Source organism: Lycium barbarum, chromosome 12 (genome assembly GCF_019175385.1).
Source record: "Lycium barbarum isolate Lr01 chromosome 12, ASM1917538v2, whole genome shotgun sequence".
Classification (NCBI taxonomy): Eukaryota; Viridiplantae; Streptophyta; class Magnoliopsida; order Solanales; family Solanaceae; genus Lycium; species Lycium barbarum.
In genome coordinates, this window is record NC_083348.1 from 76899229 (window position 1) to 76923338 (window position 24110).

At 34.6% G+C, this 24110-nt stretch overlaps 3 protein-coding genes across 11 annotated transcripts; 1 reads left to right on the top strand and 2 right to left on the bottom strand.

Moving 5' to 3' along the window:
- Window positions 1-1432: 1432 nt before the first annotated feature.
- On the bottom strand, window positions 1433-7647 carry LOC132621969 (nuclear transcription factor Y subunit A-7-like). 7 transcript variants are annotated; one of them, XM_060336471.1, is made up of 6 exons: window positions 7504-7642; window positions 6691-6754; window positions 5589-5722; window positions 3510-3611; window positions 3255-3419; window positions 1433-2060 (listed from the first exon to the last, which is right to left on the bottom strand). In XM_060336471.1, exons 2-6 carry the CDS (start codon window positions 6716-6718, stop codon window positions 1875-1877), a joined length of 615 nt encoding a protein of 204 aa, XP_060192454.1. In that variant the 5' UTR covers window positions 6719-6754; window positions 7504-7642; the 3' UTR covers window positions 1433-1874. The 7 variants fall into 7 exon arrangements, with proteins under 7 accessions (XP_060192454.1, XP_060192450.1, XP_060192452.1 ...); XM_060336467.1 differs by having other exon boundaries at window positions 3510-3617; window positions 7504-7640; XM_060336469.1 differs by lacking the exon at window positions 7504-7642 and adding an exon at window positions 7384-7461 and having other exon boundaries at window positions 3510-3617.
- A 4689-nt stretch (window positions 7648-12336) lies between these two features.
- LOC132622729 (E3 ubiquitin-protein ligase DIS1-like) lies at window positions 12337-17877 on the bottom strand. Of its 3 annotated transcripts, none has more exons than XM_060337381.1 (4): window positions 17622-17877; window positions 14926-15156; window positions 14008-14394; window positions 12337-12831 (listed from the first exon to the last, which is right to left on the bottom strand). In XM_060337381.1, exons 2-4 carry the CDS (start codon window positions 15133-15135, stop codon window positions 12511-12513), a joined length of 918 nt encoding a protein of 305 aa, XP_060193364.1. In that variant the 5' UTR covers window positions 15136-15156; window positions 17622-17877; the 3' UTR covers window positions 12337-12510. The 3 variants fall into 3 exon arrangements, with proteins under 3 accessions (XP_060193364.1, XP_060193363.1, XP_060193365.1); XM_060337380.1 differs by having other exon boundaries at window positions 17546-17876; XM_060337382.1 differs by lacking the exon at window positions 17622-17877 and adding an exon at window positions 17214-17450.
- Window positions 17878-19513: 1636 nt separating this feature from the next.
- Window positions 19514-23512, top strand: LOC132621690 (ferredoxin--NADP reductase, root-type isozyme, chloroplastic-like). The gene is made up of 5 exons (XM_060336044.1): window positions 19514-19782; window positions 19925-19981; window positions 20669-20995; window positions 21704-21923; window positions 22704-23512. Exons 1-5 carry the CDS (start codon window positions 19759-19761, stop codon window positions 23201-23203), a joined length of 1128 nt encoding a protein of 375 aa, XP_060192027.1. The 5' UTR covers window positions 19514-19758; the 3' UTR covers window positions 23204-23512.
- Window positions 23513-24110: the final 598 nt, after the last annotated feature.

A 24110-nucleotide genomic window follows, 5' to 3' on the forward strand; every position in this document is an offset into this window, starting at 1 on the left:
AATGAAGAACACAAAGATTAAGACTTGAAATACGTTAATAATATTTTCCTAAAGTGACGTTTGCTCTCTCTCCTTTGTGAGATTGTTATGAGTTGAATGCAACTAGCTTTATTGGATGTGACAAGCCTTTTGATATTCTACTAAGCAAATATTGGAGAAATTCTGATTAGTAACACAAGAAATATAAACTTAATCTTTTATGTGTATAAACTTGGACAACAAAGAGGTTGAGAAGAATGGTTGCCAATAGAACGTTTCTGCCAAAAGTTTATGTTGAAAGTAGTCCCAAAAGATGAGACAGAATTGTTTTATAGACAAAAGTGGTTATCAAGACAAACCGGTGGTTAAATATAGTTACTAAAATGATGAAATGACACATTCTTTCATGTTAATACACAATTTCTCATTTAAACAATAGCTAACAGCTACTACTCACTCCTTGTATCTAGGGGTGGGCACGGTATGGTATATACTGAATACCATACCGATACCGAAGTTTTTAATACCGCGGCTTTAGTATTATGGTATTTGGTATGAATTTAAATTTTCTTTGGTATTCGGTATGGTATTTGGTATTTATAAAATGGATACCGAAATACCGTATACCATACCGAAGTTTATACTACATATATACAATCCATATATATTATATTTACTACTGCTAAATATATAGACTAGTTTTCGCATAAAAAATTACATCACATCTCATTTAATGCCAATTTGTATCTAATAGAAAATTGTACCATCAAAGCTAACTTTCTATCCAATATTTTCATGCTTTTAGTCTTTCACATATGCTGAGGCCTAGAAGCAGCCTTTAATTTGTCTTTGCTATTTTTCCAATACATTAAGACTTGAAATGGTGGAAATGGCCTATTCTCTCTACTGCTGAATGAAATTTTTGGTGTAAAATTGTTTAGGACCGAAGATTATGCTTAATTTTGGCTAATGTTGTTTAGACTTTGAAACTTTAACTACTCTATCGTGATTCAAATGTCCGTTGTGCAATTGATTAACGAAGAAAATTGCTTGTACTTTCTATTAAATACGTCTATTTGTGTATGGTGTTAGTTTAATATAATTGAGAAATCTCGAAGTCGTAATCCTTTATTACATGAGTATATATGTAAGTCGAAGTCAAATAAACTATGGTTACCGAATTACCGTACCGTGAAATACCGAAACCGAACTTAAAAATACCGAACCGTACCGAATTAATTTGGTATGGTAATGGTATCGTATTTTTAAAAACCGAATACCGAAGTTACCGAACCGAAATTTCAAATACCGTACCATGCCCACCCCTACTTGTATCTCTGTTTTTAGGTCATGGTGGGAACAACTGGAAACAGAAAGTTGCCACTACTACCCTAAACTAACAGAGCTTAATGTTTCCAAAAAAAGGAATATCTAGAAGTGAATATAAATGATATAAGAACCAAAAATCACAGTGGACCTTCCTTATAACAGGTATATTGACACAGCATGCATTGACCTAAAAAAAATAAGATCCATCAACTAGCAGCATTACAAGCTTATCTTCCTAAACTAACAAGCACAATGTCAAACATTATGAGTAACTCTAATTTCTGACTCGATATAAGCTACAGTTGAATTAATCACAAAGTAATTACAAAAGGACAACAAAGAATGTCTACAAACGAAGCTCAGAAAGACAATATTTTAAGAATATACGTCCAGCGACCACTTTGTAACTATCAAACAAGTTGCCTATTCTGATCTTTCTACACTGAGATAAACATACAGAACACCATTATCACCCGGATTTTCCCCAGCTACCACAGTTCCACTTTGACGAAAGCATGCTGTTTCTATGGTCCACAAAGTCCTTGATATTGCTTTGTTGCAAAAAATCAAGAGGCATTCTCTGAAGAAGCAACCTCATCTTTTCCAGACTCGTGATTAATGTTGACCTGTGATTTATCACCAGATTCATCCGGTTTCTGCTGTTTATCAGTTTTATTTGCTGTCAGGAAACGACCCCCACATCCTCTTGCTCTTTTCAATGCATGCAAATGACGTGATTCATGCAAGTAGGGCTGCAAGATTATTTCGCACTGTGAGCCTCCCAAGGTACTGGTGCCGGAAAAACATAGCCTCAGAAACAGATATTAGAACTTCTATCATGGGGTAAGGCACCTTATTACCAACTGTATGCTATTGGATCTGTCAGAGATGTTTCCAGCACAGTTGATAATCATCTTTGAGCTATTTATTAGGGAGTACAAGACATGGTCGATCAGAACCCATAACTTTCCACACACACACACACATTAATCATAGAGAAAATGGCCTAATTACGAACCGGGAACAGAATTACTTTGTTCCCCAGCACCAAATTTAGGGTTTTCCAAATACATCTAATGATGTTCCCAAAGATTAGAGCAATCTGATGTCTCTTTGATGGACAATTGATCAATAATATAGAATTATAGATGTTCTAAAAGTAAGAGCTTTTGTTGCATCAGAACCTTTGGATAATGTATGTGAAACTAATATGGCATCCTAGTAACTATTTAGATCTTTATGCGTAGCAACAGAAAATGGGGGATATTAAAGTTACAGTCCAGAAAGAATATCCATTTGAGAACTTGCTCTGCTGTCTCTTCATGCTCTACTATCCATACTCCACTCAGGATATATATTATTAGTATAGGAAATTGTATGACTTTGGCGTCGTTTAGTTGGGCTCATAAGGAAACACAACCATGGTATAAAATTCTGTGTGATATTGTGATATTTCCAGTATTAGATTCTGCAACACTACTAATACCGGCCTATGCAGAAATCTATGTAATTACTTTATGTGGGATAGAATGCAGATATTAGTATACCAAGAAGTATATAGACAAAGATGCCCTCAAAGTAGATATCCCTGAATAAGAATCCCTATACTAATATCTGCATTCTATCCATTCACCGCATAAGAATTCCTATATATTATTAATGGCATAATGATTCACATATTAAAATTCTAACATAACTAATCCGTGAACCAAGCGACCCCTGTATGTGTTATTAAAATAGCACCAAAAATGCGCAGACCCTTAAACTACGTGCATAACTTGCAATTTTAACGTTAAAAGGCTGTTAAACTAGGAAATGATAAATCAGCAGATGAACCACAACCAAGCTGTCAGGTTGCCTGTACTAACCTGTCAATTGTAATACTGGACTACTGAAGCAATATACTCTAACAAATAACAAGACAAAACGCATTTTCGACAAAATACCTTCCTAGCTTTCAGAAGTTTCCTTTCTGACTCAGCTTTCGCACGAGATTGTCGACGCCTCAAGATGCCATGATACTGTTTTGCATTGACAAAAACAGGTTCGTCTATTGTGTCTGATGGCAAAGGAACACCAGCTTGCTGAATTCCCATTAGCTGAACGTGAACCTGACAGAAAATGGCATAACTAAGCTCTCAACTTCATAGGGATATTTCTCAGATGTATTCCAAATGAAAAGTGTTACGAAAATCTAATACCATTGGTTGTGCTGGATAAGGTTGTGTAGGATAAGGCTGTGCATCGTACGGTGCAAAGATGCTCCGGTAGTACGGGTCTGAATAAGGATAAGCTGTTTGAGCCTGCAACTAGTGAAAAATTGATGCAGATATACTATCAAAAAAATAGAAGCAATAGAATTATCACCAAAGTGTAAATATAAAATTAGTAGACACTGAAACAGGCTACAAACACTCCCTAACTGGTACCTTAAGGATCTGTAATCTCCATCAGAAGCCTCTAGTTAAAGACTGTTCAATAAAAATCAATGTCTTACTAAGAATACTTAAGATAGAAGGGTATTATGTGTGTCAAATGGAAGACAGGGAGGGAGATAAAACATCCGCTTCCAGGTTAATCTAGGAAAATCTTCATGCAGCAGTCTCTCCAAATAGGGAACAGCGGATTTTCAACAATTGTAGCACTAAATTCCATTCACAGAGCTGAAATGATGGCAAAACTTAAAAGGTTTCATTTAACAAGTATTTACAGTATAACTAACTCTATACTTCAAGCTGCTGCATAAAGAGTCTACTTGATTCAGATCATCCCATCTAAGGTGTTCAAAGAATTCTGCTAGTGTAACTCTCCTATAGGACACAAAGACTTACCTTAAATGAAACTCTAGGCCAATAGACCTTAAGAAAATTTTAGCCAAATTGTGGCAAGTGCAGTTGTAGAGCAAGAGTGACAAACAAATCTCGCAATCTGAAAACGAAGCAATGCCTAGAGAATTAGTTCCAAATTAACACAGCTAGTAAAACAGGATGTTACTTAAAACCACATAAAGAGATTAAAATTAAAGTGTTTGCGTCTAACCCAATCATACCGATTTGCAAGACCAATGAAAATACCAGAAGACAAGCCCAACATGGAAAATCAAACTCTTTCCCAAGGTCTTTGGTTATGATTGAAAAACCCACCCATGACGGATCGTAAATATCGAGAAGTCACGAAATACATATTCTCAATGTTAGAACATCACTATTCAAAAATTTATGCTACTTACATAAGCACACACTAGACAGGGTATTCTTCTCACAGCTGAACATTCTTATTAGTGTTTCTAACTCCTATCAAGAGAAAGTCATCAAATAGTCAAAAGTATTATATATACGCACAAAAAGGTCATTCCCTATCTTCAAGAAGTATGCAAATTTTCTAATTCCCAGTCAGAGGCTATCAGCCCTTATTATCAGCCAGGTAGACAACATAACAATCTATAAGCAGAAATATCTCCCATCCTACTCCCGGATACATTTGTATTACTACAAAGACTTGATGCATTAATCTGCCTCTTCTTAGGTTCATATTCACCTATTACTTTGTCAAATAGTCTGAACGACACCAGTGTATTCTATTATGCTATCAAATAAGCAACTCTCGTCAATTTATAGGTTGACATGAAACATCTTAGTATTCATTCATATATCTAAAATTACTTTCACAAAAATATAGCCTAGGCATCCTTTGCATCATATGAATTCATCTCTAGATACAGAATCCATTAGCGCAGTCATAGTTCCATTATGCCACACATTAACGTATTTATTATTATCAACTTGGGCTTTCATGCTTTTACACATTCAATTACTTGGGTGAGTTATACACTCGTTCCTGTTACAAGTTTTCAAAGTGGTACTGTCAATAAAAAAAAGTGCTAAGTGGTGTACTCTGCTAATCATCAAGGAAGATCAGAACAATATAGCATATTCTTATTATGACCATATATGAACATGTGCACTTCATCTTACGAAACAAAGAAGCTTATTAACAAGTGCAAAAATGATAATACTGAGAGAACCATCGTCAATATATCTACATGCCCTAACACTTTTTGTTTTTAATCAGTTAATTCTTGAGATATCTATAGCCTATTTGACGAGACCCCAAGTTGAGTCAAGATAACACTTCTAGGATCACATCTGATCGAATGAACAGGATGGGGGTTGCATCTGTCCGCAAGAATAATTATCAAGTAGAAGAAGATATCAAATCAGGACTTAATAGTGATTTTTCAGAAATCTGACGGTGGAAGTTAACACGTGCTTCAAATATACCATATCATTTCCATTGCCAAGTTGAGTGGGCATCACATAGTGCATATTTGGTGCTACGGTGCCAGGGACAGACATTCCAGTTGCAGGGGATGAAGACTCGCTATGATTCTCTGGCTGTTCACTCTCACTACCATCTGAAATTTATTGCAGTAGCACAGGAATTAGAACCTTTTGTTCATGTAACCAAACACACAGCCAAATTACTTTAACTTCCTTCTGCTTTTGTCTGAGTTTACTATGATTCTTTACAAATTGAATGTGAAACAAAAGCATATACAGACAATAACTAGATTTTTTTGAAACTGAAAAGACAGTAATTTCTTTTCTTCTTTCATGATAATTCCAACTCTTTTTGATAAGTCCAAACTTCTCAATGATAACAAACAATGAAAGCATCAAAAGAATGTATTAAAATATAATCAGTTCAACCAGTGTCATTGAACAAGTACTTCTGAATCTTGACTACCTATGCATACTGGGATTTCGCTTCACAACAAATGAATTATCTTGTATACTTTTTTACATCCCTTTCACAATACTTATAAAAAAAAAAAAAACAAGCTTCCACAATAGTACAAAAAATTCTCAAGCTGCACATTTGGTGTCATGAATGTGCTTCATATCAGAAAACTGGAGGAATCGCACAAAAAATTGTGCAAGATTTTCTTAGCAGGGGAGAAAGGGGTTATATCATACTCCCTCCGGATCAAAAAGAGTCCACTTAGCCATTTGCACACCCCTTAAGAAACTACTCAGTCCAAGAAAAAAATATATAAATTGACTAAACTACCCCTAATTAAATAGGCATTGGGATTTGATCACATGACACTTAATAGGGGCAAATCTGGAAAGATAAGGTTAATTGTTTCTTGATTTAATAAGTGGACACTTTTTTTTACCCAAGAAAAAAAAGGCTAAGTAGACACTTTTTTTGATCCGGAGGGAGTACTATATGTATGGAAGAGCAAGGCTACGAACATCACTCAGTAATTGAAAGACATGTGAATCAAGCTAACTTCGCGATCAACATAACACAGTTAAGGGATCGAGAAACAAATTTATACCGCCGACAAAATAGTGTACCAGAAAACCAGAAAATAACCTGAATGATAATGAAGCGAGGACGTCATGACACTGCTTGCCACAGAATTCCCAAATTAACAAACCTATGCAGTTAACAAAAGATGGATCAAAAAAATAACAGCACACTCTATATACCGCAAAATATGTATATGCACAAGCATAAATAATTCCATACAAAACTTAAATTGAACCTTCAGATATAATGATCAGACTTCTTCCATTGTCATGTCTCAACATTTCTACACATAAAACCATTTCCTTCAAACAGCCAAATTACAGTCAACCTTCATATTTTTCATCTTTCAAACTACAGTCAACCTTAAAATTACATGGATTTTCACATATTCCAGTTAGTGTGTCCAAGAGTGCACAATTCAAACCAAAGTGTCACGAGTTTGAAATTCAGTTAACTATGTAAATAGAAAGAAAAAAAAAAAGGTTAAGTTTCTCAGTGAAACAACAAATAACAGAGTTAATTATTCTTATATTTAAAAGAAAATAACAGAAGTTGCGAAGCTCAAATCTCGAGATTTCTTCATTTTCTTTGTTGCGAAAACTTGCAAATTCTAAAAAAAAAATACATTTTCAGCAAAACTCATTTTCTTCAACAAAAAAAAAAAAAAAAAGATTTCAAACCGAAATACAAATTCCCTACATCGAATTCACCGCATACAGTAACTGAACACAGAAACAACTTAAACGAAGGCCTCACACGTGAAATTGAACATGCAAACACAAAATTGCAAAGCTCAATTCCTCAATTTTTGGTTCCAATATCCACTTTTTTCCCCTGAAAACTTAGATGTTTGTGAATAAAGGAAAAAGAATTTACCTAATTGGGAGAGCTTCAGCTATAGAGCACAAATAAGCTGTTTAATTTCTGTAGCTTTCTGTGGTTGGTGTTGTTTTGTTTTTTCTCAGAGCTTTATGCTGTGTTGGCAGCAGCTGGGCAAGTTTGGAACTGTTGTTTCCCACTCATGAGTCATGACACCACAATTTACCAAAACTCTTTTCACTTTTTACAGCGAGTTTATGAATTATGATATACGGTCAAAACTCTTTATAAGGGTAGCTTTGTCTGAAAATTTCATAGCTGTTATAGTGACGTGCTGTTATATATTAAATAATTTACAGCCACATAAATATTCAAGACTTATTTAGAATCACAAATTTCACAAGTCTTCACTCTTTCTTAAATATGATGTCCAGTCAAATAAGTTCACATAAATTGAAACAGAGAGAGCAGGTGATTTTGAAAATTTTCAAGACTAAATGAGATTACTATGAGAGATATACTTTTTTCCTTTTAGATACTTCTACTTGAAATTTACAATGTGTATGACATTAATGGCGATTATCATAAATATTTTAATATATATTTTTATACCTAATATATTTCTTACAAAATATTATTATATAATATTTGAGTATGACTGTTATATTTCTTACATAATATTTGAGTATGACTATTATGGAGAGGTGATTTTTATAAACAGTGTACTGTTATAATGAATGTCACTATTGTTATAGTTAGAATGTTGTTATAGAGAAGTAAAATATAACATGAAAAATCGATTTCGGAGAAGACTGAACCGTTATAGTGAAATATTGTTATAACGAATGACAATTATAGAAAAACAATTATAGAAAGGTTTTATATGTAGTATTGGTTTTCACTATTCTTAGCTTTTTTTTTCCTTCTTTCTCTCTTTAGAAACTTTTTTTTCTTTTATAATCATTTAATATTCTGAATCTAATAATCTAACTAATTTAGATCCACATGGCGTAAAGTTCATTCAGAAACTCTGGTTAAGAATGAAAAGATTGGTTTATGCATCACAAATCTTGACGGTGAAACTATACTCTAATAGGGCTCGTTTGGTTGGGAAACAACTTATCCTGGAATAACTAATTTCGGGATTAGTTATTCACCCTTAAGGTGAGATAAAATAAGGCTACAATCTCGGGATAACTAATCCCGTGATTAATTATTTCGAATTTTTATTCCAACCAAACATGGAATAAGGAGACATTAAAATTTTATCTCGGGACTATTTTTTACTTATCCTTCAGACCAAACGACCCCTAAGTTATCCCAAGATTACATATCTAGGATTAGTTATTCCGGAATTAGTTATTACTGTAGTTACATTATAATATATATTTGTGTTAATTTTATTAACTCTAAAATGGTGTCAATAAAATAATTATTCTACATGTATACAGGGAAATGCATGTCTCATATATAATTCGGAAGATACTCAAAATTAGTATCACTAAAATTTCTCGCCTATTATATTTTGCATAATTTTAGGCTAATTAGAGACGGTACTCAAAAAAGAAATGAAGAAATTTCAAACAGCATAATGCATAAATGTTATAGGTAGTATCTAAAATATTTTGAATTTGGATTTAATGCATATGCAGCCTCCTAAATTTGTTTTTATTTTGGCACCTCAACTAAGTGTTGCTCTCATTGAACCCCTGAACTTGGCCTCAAGCGTGTCTATCGAACACAATCCAACTTACATAACATATATGGTGAGTTTCATTTTTTTTTAGCGTGAATGTCAATCGCATCCTATGTGAAAAATTCAATCAATTAAAACCTCTCACGTATTTTAAGAACCAAGTGATTCAGTCAACCAGGAATTGAAGACCAGCCTTTTGAGATTGATTTTGAAGCTTTTTTGGGATTCTGGAATAACATAATAGGATTTGGTGTGGCTTAAAAAGGCTTCTTATTTTCCAATTTTGGTTTTCTTATTTTTCAGTTTTAGTTTCCAATTTTGATTTCTTATTTTCCAGTTTTGTTATTTAATTGGTTTAAGTGGTGCTTCTTCACTTATATAACACAGTAGCACACTTCTTTCTATCTGATGTGAATAATTAATGGGTGTGGTGTTTTAATTGATTGAATTTTTCACGTAAGATGCGATTAACATTCACGCGCAAGGCTAAAGTAAATAAAACTCACCATATATGCTACTATGTAAATTGGATTATGTTTGATGAATACACTTGAGGCCAAATTTAAAGATTCAATAGAAATAATATTTAGTTGAGATTTTAAAATGAAAAAATGAGATAAATTTAGGAGACTGCACATGCATTAAGCTTTTATTAAACGTAATATCAGTCAACTGTAATACAAGTATAAAATGTGTTTGGTAAAAGTTTTAGTTTACTTTTAAGTACAGCCTCAAGGAATACATAAGAAAAGAAAAACGGGAAACAGAAAATATGTGGCTTGGAGAGAAAAGACAGAAATGGTCCAAATCTTTGGCAGACAGAATGGGGAAAAAGCAGTTGCATTCTTAGCCAGAAGTTTATGTGGGGCCTATTTGGTCTTGTCAGCTAAATAATTTAAGCAAATAAAAAAAAAAAGTAAAATAATATACGCCATTCAATATTGACCACGTGGCAGTGGGGTTCAAACTGCACCCAGATTTTGGCGAATCTTCCCAACTGAGGTAAAAGGACATTACAATTAGACGAGTGGTTGACTGAACAAAAAATATAAGAATATATGCATTCACAAAAAGGAAGCGTCAAATATGTCTCTCTACTTTAACTTATTAACTAATTTCGTTAGCTAAAATAGTTAAATATATCCCTCTCGTTATAAGTTGAGGATAAATATACTCTTACCGTTAGAAAAGTTTCAAAAATATCCCTCATTTCTAACATATTTTCACATAAACAAGTTTAGTCATTGAAATTGAGTGACATAGACGCCACATGCCATTTAACTTATTCTATATCGTGCCTACATGACAATTTTTTAAAAATCAATCTGGAAAATTGATTTTTCTAACAACAAATCTGTTAAAAATAGTTTTGTTTAAAAATCTGATTTTTTTTATTAAAAAAAATCTGGAAAATGATTATTTTTAAAATCAATTTTTCAGATTTTTTTTAAAATTAATACACTTTAAAAAAAAAAACTTTACACTTTTTCAAAATTTTTAACTAAAATATCCAATTTTCGAGAATATATTTTTAAAAAATGGATTTTATTAAGACAAAAAAGTTTCAGATTTTTAATAAAAGTCATTTTTTTATATTTGTTTTTTAAAAAATTGTCGCGTTGGCACCACATAGAATAAGTTAAATGTCATGTGGCGCTCATGACCCAATTCCAATTACTAGACTTGCTTACGTAAGAATATGTTAGAAATGAGGGGTGTTTTTGAAATTTTGCTAACGGTAGGAGTATATTTGGCCCAACTTGTAACTGGAGGGGTATATTTGACTATTTTGGCTAACTGAGGGCAAAGTTAATCAATAAACTAAAGTAGAGGAGTATATTTGACCCTTTTCCCTTAAAAAAAAATTATAATTTTAAATTAAAAGAGTGTACGCCATATAATGTATTCCTCTCCGCGACTTTTATAGCAAAAAAAAAATTGAATCAAACTAGCACAAAAAAAAATATTAGTAGGTTTCATGCACTAAATTAGTGCGTGAAAGGACCAAACTGGAAAAGTGCAACTTGGGCCTTTCACGCAAGAATTTAGTCCGTGAAGGAGGTCCTCTGTTTCCACTTTTAAACTTGAAGGAGGTCACGCACAAAGTTTTATGCCCATGGACTGAAAGAGTAAGTTCTATTTTTACCTCTCAGTTGCTACTATAAATCATGATACCTTACTACTATAATAAACCATGCAATTCTCAGGTAAATATCGATTCTTATAATCTGAAACATGAAAAGCATGTCGATTAGGAATAGTAGATGTACCTAAAAAAATGGATTTTGGGCGTGACTCAGATCCAAAAGTTAGATCATGAGGTGAAAATTATCGAAGATAATATGAGGAGATAGTAGCCCATTACCTCAATCAATGTGGACCACTTAACATGCTCATTCCACCATGAAAAGAGTTGTTCTGATCTTTGTGGTCGTCTTCGACTGCTTTGTGATGAAACTCCGGGTTTGTTCAACTTGTTTGTGATGAGCACAAACTTCAAGACAATAACGGAATCACTTCTCAAGTTTATGCTATGTTTGGTCATTGTCTCAATGATTTTAGCTGTTTCTGACTTGAGCGAAGTCATTTTTGCATAGCATGACCTTCGTCAAGATAAACTTGAGAAGTGGAAACAGAGGACCTCCTTAGTGCGTGAAACCTACTAATATATTTTTTTTTGGTGCTAGTTTGGTTCGATTTTTTTTTTTTGTGCTACAAAAATCGCGAATTCTCTAAGGGATCGAGGGAAAATGAAATATTGAAATTTAAAACGTCGTCAATAATTGTAACACTCACACAGTTAATACTTGGTTTCCCTTTGGACTTGCTTTTAAACATGTAACCTTTCTAAGTGACTGGTTGCGGTACATGATTTTTGTAATGAAAATACATTTTTTTTACTAAATTTTGAGTAGTTTCTCACAATAATTCATATATTTCACAATTTTATCTCTGGAACAGATAAGCATGTTGGAATCTACTTTATTTACCTGACCCCAAACTAAAGCTTTCTATTGATTTTTGAACTACGAACTCCAAACCTACTTTGATACGATTCCCACTTTTGGCTAAGTTACTTTTTGAAAGAGAATAAAGTGGAATTCTGCAATGGATTTCGAAATAAAGAACTTCATGGATAGACATCTTTTACTGTGGCACACATTAGACAGTAGTGCCACCTATAGCAAGACACATTCCACGAAATGACTATGCCTTCTCACTAATGTATTTTAATCATGGACAGGCAAAGAGAGGTTGCTCCTTGTTCAAGAAAATACATTGATCAGAAGACTTCAACTGATTTCTAGATGAATAAAACCTAATCCTTAGATTGAAAGAGTACTAAAAGTGTCCTACAACAATGAACATCATTGTTCTTTCCATATCCTACCAGTAACTCTAAGCTTCAACTCTTTCCGGTCTCCACCAGAAAAGAAGAGTGCCATATTACGTTGAATGATGAGGCCATCAAAACTGTCTCGAACCTTACGGTGACTGTCCCTAATGCTTCTTGGTACCCCTTGCCAAATCATCTTCCTTCCATTGCCTCCAACTTCAAGACTGTAGCTAAAGTTCTTTGCCGATTCATCATCACCCATGAACCGTAAAAATGCAACATAAACTGGTGCCACTCCAAGTTGAAATGCTTCAAAGTGCAAACAGAAGTACTGACCAAAGCAACTGAAGACCTGGAAAATTTACAGGGACCACAATTTGTATGACGTATTCCAGATATAAACTCAAAAAGGAGCAGGACCAAAAGGTAAGCAATAATATCAGCTAAAAACAGTGTAGGTTAGATTCTACATAGTGAAAAATACTTATAAAATCAGTACACCATAACATATAACCAGATATATATAGAACAATCCGCCAAACTAGGCAACTTTGTTGGAAACGGGAAGATCCTCGTATACGGAATTTGCCCCAGAAAGAGAGATATTTTCCATCGCCACTAGCCCTCAGGTATTTCTCAGTTATCAAGAAACAAAAATGAGATCTTTGCCATCTTCGTCTCTCCAACCCCAAAAAGACATCCAGCTTAACATGGAGTTGCCTCAAATGTTTTCCTGGCTCAAGGTTTCCCCAAAGATAATTTCACGAAAACGGTCCCATGCCAGTGCCTTGTGTAAAAAAGATTGGATATTCCAGTTTATGCAGCCAATTGCTCTACCACTAAGATTAAAGGTATTCAGTCAAAGATCAAGGGCTTTCCAGCTTATGTAATAATGCAAATTCCTGGGGGTAAACTAAAGCAGCAATATTGTAACTTCTTGTTTGCTGTTTGCATATCTTCTTGGTACTCTATTTATGAAATTTATCTTACCATATCGAGGAAAAAAAGAACTTCCGAATCCAGCTGAAAGTCTCCCTTTCTTCCAATTTAGAACTCTATACAATAAAGGGAAGTGGAGAATTTGATTTGTTACTATTTCTATTATGAATAGGACTGGATTTATCATTTAGAAAGATTACTTTGCCCCGATTAATAGACGCAAAAAGACTTTCAGACAGTCTCAAACTTGCAGCCTAAAATTCAAGCAACCATGTGCCACAAAGGAACTGTCTAGGTGATTTGTTACCATCTGTCCAAACCTCGGTGGACGGTGGACAGAGTTACCTGGTACTTGTGGAAGGTAGTAGGAAGACCGTGGAATAAGTCGAGGTGCGCAAAAGTTGGCCCGGACACCACGTATCAAAAAATAAATCATGCAACTATGCTTCACAGCAAAGAAGTCGCACTATTAACATTTCCGGAAACACAAATTTACTACGATTTCAGAATTCTGTTTGTCAGAACTGCCCCATTTCAATTAGACCAAAAGCTAAGCTAAGCTGAATGGAAGAAGAGCAACAGTACTTACTGTGAGCATCCATGTAGCATTCTCCACTTCATGGGGATTTGATTTTACATAACGATGGTTGAAGGTACTGCCCACATGCATATCAACTTTGTGATCATCTTTTAAATGGGCAACTAAATATGGGATGTCGCCAATGACAGTGCACTCTGACCCCGCATAGGGGCAATTATAGGGTCTGAAAGAGCATTGGGACTCGTGCTTTAGCTTGCTGTAATAAGGAATAATGCCTATGCATCCAAAGCTCTGATATTTACATGGGAGCTCAAGAGATGCAGCAACCTTCTCCAATGCAAGGCAGCGAATATTACCGAGCTCATGTCGACATGTTGGACAGCGATTATGTACCCTAGGTTTGCAACCAGAACACAGTGTGTGACCATTGGAACACTGCAATAAGGGCAAAAAGAGAGGAAAATTAAATACTACATAGGGAGAGACAACAATAACAGCAGGAGTATCTTGGAAATAAGTAGAATAACTATGCCAAATATAAAAGATATTACTCCAATAATGGTTAGTGACCGCAGATCAGTACTCCTCCTCTTCCATTTTACATGGTCCTATCAGGAATCAAATAATTTTTCTTTTTGGCAACGACTATCTCAAAGACATTCTAAATATTTTCAATAATATAAAAATGATACTTAGTAACTTTTATACATTTCCTGAATATGCAAAAATTCATCCAAGAAATTAATAAATCAATGTCCACAATTATTTCGGAGACGGAGGATATTTGTTTCACTAACAACTTTAAAATAAAATAGACAATCAACATGTGAATTGAATCAATTCTATACTATGCTGAAAGAAAAACCTGAACCGAACTCTATCTTTCTTTATGTGAGTTAAGTATTTTTAGTACGTAACATTAAGCAAATATCAGCATTTATCAGTAAGAAATTCAGATAATCCTACCTGATGAATGGGCGGATACATGGCATTTAAGCATACTGGGCATTCCAATAACTCACGGACACTACTGGAAACTGTCACATTAGGTTTTGCTATATGCTGAGAAAGCTCGTTCATATGTTCACCAATGTCCGTGCGGTCTTCAATCTGAGGAGGATTAATGACCTCAGGTTGACATCGCAAGTCCTCAAAATAAGGACTTCCAGTTGCCATTGCTGTTAAAAGCTGTTAATCCTGCGTACGACAAGTACTCCATCAAATATGGTCATTTACTTCAATAGTTGGTGATAAAGTAAGCACGTAGAATCTGATGACAGGTACGTCTTAAAATTTCAGTAAGGCCATATTTAGACGCAAATAACTCAGTTACTTGATGGTATTTTCATTTCAGTGAAGGACAGAGCCCAGAATAATGAACTTTAAAAGCACTAAGCTACTTTCACACAGTAAAGCTTTTTTTTGGGTATGTAACTTTCACACGGTAAAACTATAACATTTAACTAAACCAAAATGCAAAATGACAACCCATTGAAAAGACAAGTTCTCCAAGATATCATGCTCCGTGACATATTAAGTAACAAAACTGACAAGTTCCCCAAAAGGTTTTATTGACATGGTAGTGAGAACTAGTGGGAAGAAATATCTCAAACACTAATGGAGTTTCCGTGGTTTACAAACATAAGGTAGAGGACGTGAACACCATTGTAAAAGAAACCTGCAGAAAACAAACCTCTTCCAAGTGCTTTTCCAGACAATTGTTCAACTCTAGCAGGTCTTGCTATTACTTACGCTTTCTATGTGCACATTGTCTATACTCATATTGGAATCAGAAAATCAGGCATCTAAGTATAAAGATTTTCCACGCCTTTCTGTAATAAGATCAATAATTGAATCTACAATTATGATCATACATTGACAATATGTGTACCCATGAATCCCTAACTACAATTCCCAAAAAAAGAGCCGTTGGAAAAGGCGAAATTCATTTAAACACTAGGACACTCTCTATAGTATCTGCAATCTGAAGAATCGGATAAAGGTGGTGTATATGTCAGCTTGCCACAGCTCAACTTGTCCATCAAGAACCTACTAACTTTCACTAATACAGATACCGAGTAGTTCTGCCCATCATCTCTTAGAGCTGATGGCTTCAACTAACAGCACGAGAAAGAGAGAGATACCCCAATTTTACATCCGAAGACAAATCAAATATTTACAGTTTGAGTTTGCCAACAGTATAAACACCAAAAACCAAGAGTGGATAATGTTAAATTAACTAGGTCTGCTTATCTTTATCTGCTGAGGTTCAAAATAATATCATTTCTGAAAGCATAAATTTGACTTTAATAAGACAGATTGAGCAACAATCAAAGGGGACACATTTGATATAGCAACATGACCATCTCTAAACAACACAAAATCCACATTCCATTAAACTTTCATCGGCTATTCACTAAACATTCTCAACTAAAACCAACAATGGCTGAAACTACAACAACAACAACAACAACAACAACAACAGCCCAGTGAAATCCCACATCTTGGGGTCTGGGGAGGGTATAATGTACGCAGACCTTACTCCTACCAAGGTAGGATGGCTGTTTCCAAGAGACCCTCGGCTCAATAGAAGCATAAAAAGGGGGTTAGATAAGGTTAAAAGATTTAAAACGATATTGCAATGAAATAATGCAAGCGACACAGTAAAACAGGATAATCAAGGAATTCAAAGCGATATGGAAATGCAAATCACGAAAGCGGCACAGATAAAATAGAGTAATCAAAGTACAGAAAGTAGCAAATAATAACATAAATCAAAGCACAAGAAATTATAATGCGCTAATGCGCCTACTAATAAGGAAAGATAACGAGACTTATATACTAGCCTTCTACCCTAATGTGGGTCCTCCACACCTTCCTATCTAAGGTCATGTCCTCGGTAAGCTGTAACTGCGTCATGTCCTGTCTAATCACCTCTCCCCAATATTTCTTTGGCCTACCCCTACCTCTTCTGAAACCATCCATGGCCAACAATGGCTGAAACTATGAAAACTAAATTCAAAATAATTGCAAAAAGAACAACTTTGAGAAATAATCTAATATAACTCAAATGATTTAACTCTCTCGCAAACCCGCACATACATTTGCTAGTAAAACCCACAACAATCAAAAGACATCTTATTTCAACAATAAAAAAAGAAGAGGAACCAACCAACTAAAAAAGAAACCTCATTCAAAAGCAAACACACCCATAAATAAAAGATATAAAAGGAAAAAACAAAAAAGAAATGTACCCAAGAAAGAATGACAACTTAAATTCACAAAACTACACAGACAACTTAGAGCCTGTTTGGATGGGTTTATGTCTATAAGCTTCTTGCAGCTTATAACTTAAAAAAATAAGTTGAAGTAGTCTAACTTTTTTTTTTTGATTTTTAAGCTTTTTATAAGCTAAGTCAAATGGACCCAATTATTTTTTTGAGTTTATTTTAAGCACAAAATGACTTTAAGCTGATCAGTCAAACATTCAAAAAAGCTGAAAAGAACTTATAAGCAACTTATAAGCCAATCCAAACGGGCTCTTACTAGAAAAAGCATTTTAAAAAAGGAAATGAAATATGCGTACCTAGGTATTAAACTGACACGGATCTAGAATCTCAAAAACCCCATATGTAAAACCCCTAAGGAAAACAAGACTTCACCTTAATCATAGTCTTTTCAAAATTCAAAATGAAGAAAGAATAGCTGAATACTAATGCAGGGTTTCAATTTTTAAATTTAAAGGGAGCGTGTTGAAGGACAGAAAATTATTATTATTATTATCGAGAGAATACAAATAGTAGTAGAAGAAGAGAGCTTGGGAAATATAGGGCCCCGCGTTTGGACATTGGATTAAACTTAAGCCAAAAAGAGTACAGAGAATAGCCAGTGGGCGCCAAATATGTGATTTGGTTATGAAGAAACAGACAATGCCCCTTGGATTGGAGAGTTAATTACATTTTGCTGGTGTTTCTTTGGTCGAGATATTTTAGAAATCTTGGAAAAAACAAAAATGAAGAAGGGTAAAAATGTCTTTATACTTTGTGATTTGTTTTATATTTGTCCTTCGTTAAGCTATCGGCTCATAAATGCTTGTGATATTATCAATTGTCTCAAATATAATTTAGGCTTAAGTCATCTACAGCCATCTAAATTTGTTCGCAATATTCACTTAGACACTTTAACTTAGACTCGTTTCAATTGAACACCTACATTCACTAAACTTTATACCTATTAACCACTTTTTTAATAATCAACAAAAAATAGAAAGTATGTGTAATACACTGGCGATGACATGACAAAATGACTAATTAAAAGACGACATGTGGCATTGGGGTCCAAAATAATTATAAGTAAAATAAAAAGAAAAATAATTTTAAACCTAAATCCTAAACATGTTGTCGCCGCCGTTCCAGCACTTCTTGTTCTTTCAAACCAAAATCTCCTCACATTTTCTTCCTTTTTTTTTTCTTTTTCTTGTTGTTCGATATGTTTTGGCTTTAGATTTAGATTTGATACTAATTTTTGGCAGAAGAGAAGGAGGGAGGGGGAGAGAGAGGTGTATGGTGGTGGTGGCAGCTCCATTTTTTCTGGCGAACGAGCTAAGGTGGCAGATCTAGAGGAGAAATATATATATAGGCTAAATAATGTCTTTCATGCACCTGTCTTATGTGTGTTACATGCACTTTGCCACATCAGCAAAAAAATGTTTAATAGGTACAAATTTTAGGAAAGCAGGTGTTCAATCGAAACAAGTCTAAGTTAAGGTGTCTAAGTGAATTATGCGGAAAAATATAGATGGCGGCGGATGAAATAAGCCTATAATTTAGTACAACTAAAAATATCTAAATATACACCTCATATGGAAGTCGTGTAAGTAAGGACATATTTGAACATTTTTAATTGTTGAGGGACAATTTGAAATCCTTTTACTTTGTGAAGTGCATGTATCAAATTAGTATATTTGCTACGAGAAAAGTCTAAATATGCCCTTAAAGTATTCGAAATTAAGCCGATATGCGCATTCATTAATAGTTTAGCTCACATATCTTTTACCGTTTAATAGTTGGTCCAAATATACTCTTAATTTAATTAGAACCCTCAATTAACATAATTAGCCGATTAATAAACGAAAAAGGACTAAATATGCTCTTACAATATGCAAATTGAGCAGAAATGTCATTCATCTCTTAATAGTACCCATGAATGATACTCAATCAATCCGATTTTTTCAAATTTAACCAAGTTACGAAATTAGTTTTTTTCCTCGAATCATGACCCACCGCCTCCAATGCTACTAAATTTTTATAAAAAGGTTTCTCCGTTGACAAAATCGGCTTCTGAGGATTGCTGTTATTACAAAAATTAATAATTTAGACATTATCAAGTATTTGAATTTAAATGTAATATGTGTATTTAAATTGAAGTACGTTAATCTTAATAAAAACAAACTTATTGAGACCTTTTTTTTCTTTTTTTTTCCTTCTCTATATATTCACTTTTTGGTTTCCTTCCCTGGCCTACTTCCCAAACAAGACACATCACCCTTCTCTTTTTGAATTATTTTCCGCTCTTTAAGAACATAAATAATTAGATTATTATTAAGATAAACTATTAAATATGATTAGGTAGAAAAAGCATTGTTGAACACTCACTCTCACTGAAATGGGGAAAATACCAGAGGAAGGTTTATAGAAGGGGGATTAATTGAATACAGTACCAACAAATCAATTACACAATCTAGTGAATACTGATTTCCAACAATAAGAAATCATTCCATAGTTTTCCTTTGATCTGATCATGGCTCATTCAGCTATTTCTCAGGTCAGTCATCTTTAATCTTTTTTTTTTTCTCTGTTTATATTTCGCCTCTTTATCTATGTGTTTTTTAACTGCTACATGATAAATTTTCTTTGATGGGCCTTGAGGGAATCGATTTTAAAAGGTTTCCAAATTTTGCATGCAGGTCCCAGTTGTTGTTCCTCTCCAAACAGATTCCTCTTTTCCAAGATCCACCATGAAGGTCCTTAAAAATGTTCACTTTCGTTTTCTGATACTTGAAATGTGGGAATTTAACTTTGTTTTTAATTTCATTGGACTGATTTAATGTTATGTTTGGTTCTTGGTTAGTAGTTGGTAAATACTTGCCGCATATGGTCTTGGTCTTGGTCACTACCCAGTGTAATCCCACAATAGTGGGGTCTGGGGAGGGTAAGATGTGCGCAGCCTTACTCCTACCTGGGTAGGGAGGCTGTTTCCGATTGACCCTCGGCAACCCTCCTCCTTTATCCGGGCTTGGGACCGGCAATGTGAGCGATCTCACACAGGCGGAGTTACTTGCCGCATATGGTGTTTACACCAAATCAATTAATTGAACTGTAGCGCTTAAAAGTTCAAAGTGAAAATACACATGGTAAGTGACAAATGTGTGCATGAAACTAGAATGAGTAAGGAACATAAAAACATGTGATATCATAATAACTTTGAAACTTCTGTGGTTAACACAAGATACAGAGCAAAAGGTGCACTTTTGGTTGCTACTTATACTGATATATCTCTCGTCAAGTTGTCCGAGGATTTCCTGTTGTATGAAGTAACATGTTTTGCTCTATTGGCTTACACCGTCGGAAGTGATTTGACTAGAGTAATAGGCACCATTTAGTATTTATTGGCGAAGTACTAAATGGATATTTATTTCATTATGTTACAGACTACAAATGTAACATTTACTGATAAATCATGGATCTCTATGCTTCGTGTTAATCTAAAAACCTCAAGATCCAGAAGCCAACACATTGTTTGTATGTCAGTGCAACCAGCAAGCAAAGATCAAGTTTTAGTATCGCCTTTATCACTTGAAGATGCAAATGGACCGCCATTGAATATTTACAAGCCCAAGGAACCATACATGGCAAAGATTGTCTCTGTTGAGAGGCTTGTAGGCCCAAAAGCTCCTGGGGAGACTTGTCACATTGTCATTGATCATGGTGGCAATGTTCCTTACTGGGAAGGACAAAGTTATGGTATCATTCCTCCTGTAAGTATTGGATTCAAAAAAAAATTCTCCCATTATCTTCATTACAATTCTGAGAGTTCTGTCCTTTCCCTTGTTTAATTTCATTTGATCTGTTATATTACAGTCTGAACGAGATCCATATTCTCTCTTTTTGCTAGCTCTTACCATATTTTTACTTGGTAGATTTTCTGTGTAAACTAACTTGTGCTTTTGCAGTTACTAGAGGGGCGTATGTTGTTGGCTCTAATGACCTACGGTTTGTTTGCCTGTACTTTGTTGTTCACTACTTGTTTATTTGTTTGATGACTCTAGAAATAAAATATTGCAGGCACAGTAGGCTTAAATGGATACTTTCAAACTACTCTAAAATTCGTGTTGTTCTTTTTATCCTTTGTTGGTAAAGATGATTCCAATAGATGGAGAGGTGCCAATATACATGGTGGGAAGTTCAGTTAAAAAAACCTAGCAATAATCACTGTATGTCAACCCCATCATCATAAGGTTAGCTGGCTGATAATTTTAGGATGAAGCTTCTACATTTCGGGTATGACCTGGACATTCTATGGTTACTGTTTCTGTTTTTCCCCTCATTGTTAATATAGAAATTTAATGTGAATATGCTTTTGACCTTGTACCTCTGGTATAACAAGCTTGACTTGTTCCTGATTATAAACTAGTATTATCTCTACATAAAGCAATCTTCCAAGCTCATATTTCAATATGTTTCAGGGGGAGAATCCAAAGAAACCAGGAAGTCCCCACAATGTTCGTCTATACTCAATTGCATCCACTAGATATGGGGACTCCTTTGACGGGAAGACTGCCAGCTTATGTGTCAGACGTGCTGTCTACTATGATCCTGAAACAGGAAAAGCAGACCCTTCAAAAAATGGTGTTTGCAGCAATTTCCTATGTGATTCAAAGCCTGGTGACAAGGTACAGATTACAGGTAAAATACTACTAATGCTTTATAGATATTACCAAACAAAAATCTCGCATTCTGAATTTATAAAAGCCTTGCATATCAATGCTACTTGTCTTGCTCCAGGCGTTGCATAAACTCTCATATCTCTTCCTTTTTGCTATCTCATCTTTTATCACATCAGTTGCTTTGGCTTGTTTTTTGGGGGACATTTTAGAATATGAAGAAAGAAAATTTTCTTAGGGCAGCAAACTGTTAAACAAGGTTATAAACTAGAAATTCTGATGATCTGTAGAAGTTTTTTGATAATACATTAATCCATCCTCCTTATTACATAAAAATTCATTAGTGTTGGCTGATATTTACTTCACAATGCAGTATCCTTCAGAGTAACTTTTTTGGTACTTCCTGTGGCTTCTCTGATCAAAATTAAAAAAATGCTTCAGCGCAATTTGTCTATGTTAAAGTGATTTTCTTTGTTTTAGTAATGGAATACGCTGAGGAGGCATTACATTTTTCTGAAAATGGAGCATGTTGAAATCATAATCTCTAGGTAACATTCAGGTTAACTAACCTTTTGTTTTTAATTTAATTGCCACTAGAATTTTTTTACTCTATGGTTTTGTCTGCTAGTACTGCTTTTGTATTGACAGTATGTTGCTTAGCACATCTGCTTATTCTTCGCAACAGAATGGAGATAATCTATTTTCTTAATTTCTTACTCATTTATTTTGGGGGTCGCCTATTCAGTAGGACTCAAGCTCTTAATTCTCCTTCATTGATTGTTCTTTGAATACTTTGGCGCAGGTCCTTCCGGTAAGATAATGCTGCTGCCCGAAGATAATCCTAATGCCACCCACATCATGATTGCAACTGGAACTGGTGTGGCTCCCTTTAGAGGCTACCTTCGTCGTATGTTCATGGAATCAGTTCCCACATTCAAGTTCAATGGCCTCGCTTGGCTCTTCCTTGGGGTGGCAAACAGTGATAGCCTTCTTTATGATGAAGAGTTCACCAACTATCTTCACGAATACCCAGATAATTTCAGGTATGATCGTGCCCTTAGCCGAGAACATAAGAACAAGAAAGGGGGCAAGATGTATGTTCAGGATAAAATCGAAGAATATAGCGACGAGATCTTCAAACTTCTGGATGAAGGGGCGCACATCTATTTCTGTGGGTTGAAGGGAATGATGCCCGGAATTCAGGATACCTTGAAGAGGGTCGCGGAAGAAAGAGGCGAGAGATGGGAACAGAAGCTCTCAAAACTCAAAAAGAACAAACAATGGCATGTTGAAGTCTATTGATTAGGAATTGTGCATTATTTGTCATTATTGCCGGAGAAACTTTACGTGCACTTTAAATGCTGTTGTACTGCCAGTCTTCAACATAAAAGTTCACTACTCAATGGTAGTCAGAGAATAAATGTGGGTAATTAGAACTTGCACTCTATATTTATTTTTCAAATGTCTATAATGGCAATTCTGAGATGATAACTGTTGTCCATATTACACTTTTAAGGTTGGTGAGCATGCTCATTGTTCATGTTCATTTCAGCAAATATATGCTAATGTTGATTTATCATGGCTGAATAGAGAAGTGACAGAATTATGCAACATCTTACCAGCTGATGGTTACTCGCATTCTTTCTACACTGTTCTATCTTAAATTAATTGTTTTGTCAGTTCTTCTTTCTCTATGCATCACTTACGACTACCAATTCTTATTCGTCAAGCTTTTTTTCCTTAGCTTTCTTGTGTTTCTTTTTGTAATTCTTGTGTTTCTTTTTGTATCTATAGGTAAATCAATCTTCATGTTTGCAAATCTTCAATACACCACAAAAATATTCTTAACAGCCGCTGAAATGAGGAGAATATTTCTTAGCTAGAAAATATGAATTGATTGGTTTGGAGTCCAGCTGAGATTTCTTTTATGGATTGGAATTTGCTGTGGAATGTAAATTTAAGAATATTGCTAAATCTTTAGGTATTATAGTTCTGTCCTAAAAAAGCTAATCTTCTGATTCTAAGATAAACTGTAAACTTTTGCTCCTTCCACATATTAGAGATACAACTTCTACGACCATTTAGACTATTTAGCACTTCCAGTTTTCTAAAAGATTGGCCAAATGATGCTTGTCTCAAACAATTGTTAGCACCAAAATTTGAGCTCCAGTATGAGCAAGATACATAATCACCAGTTGAACTTTTGAGT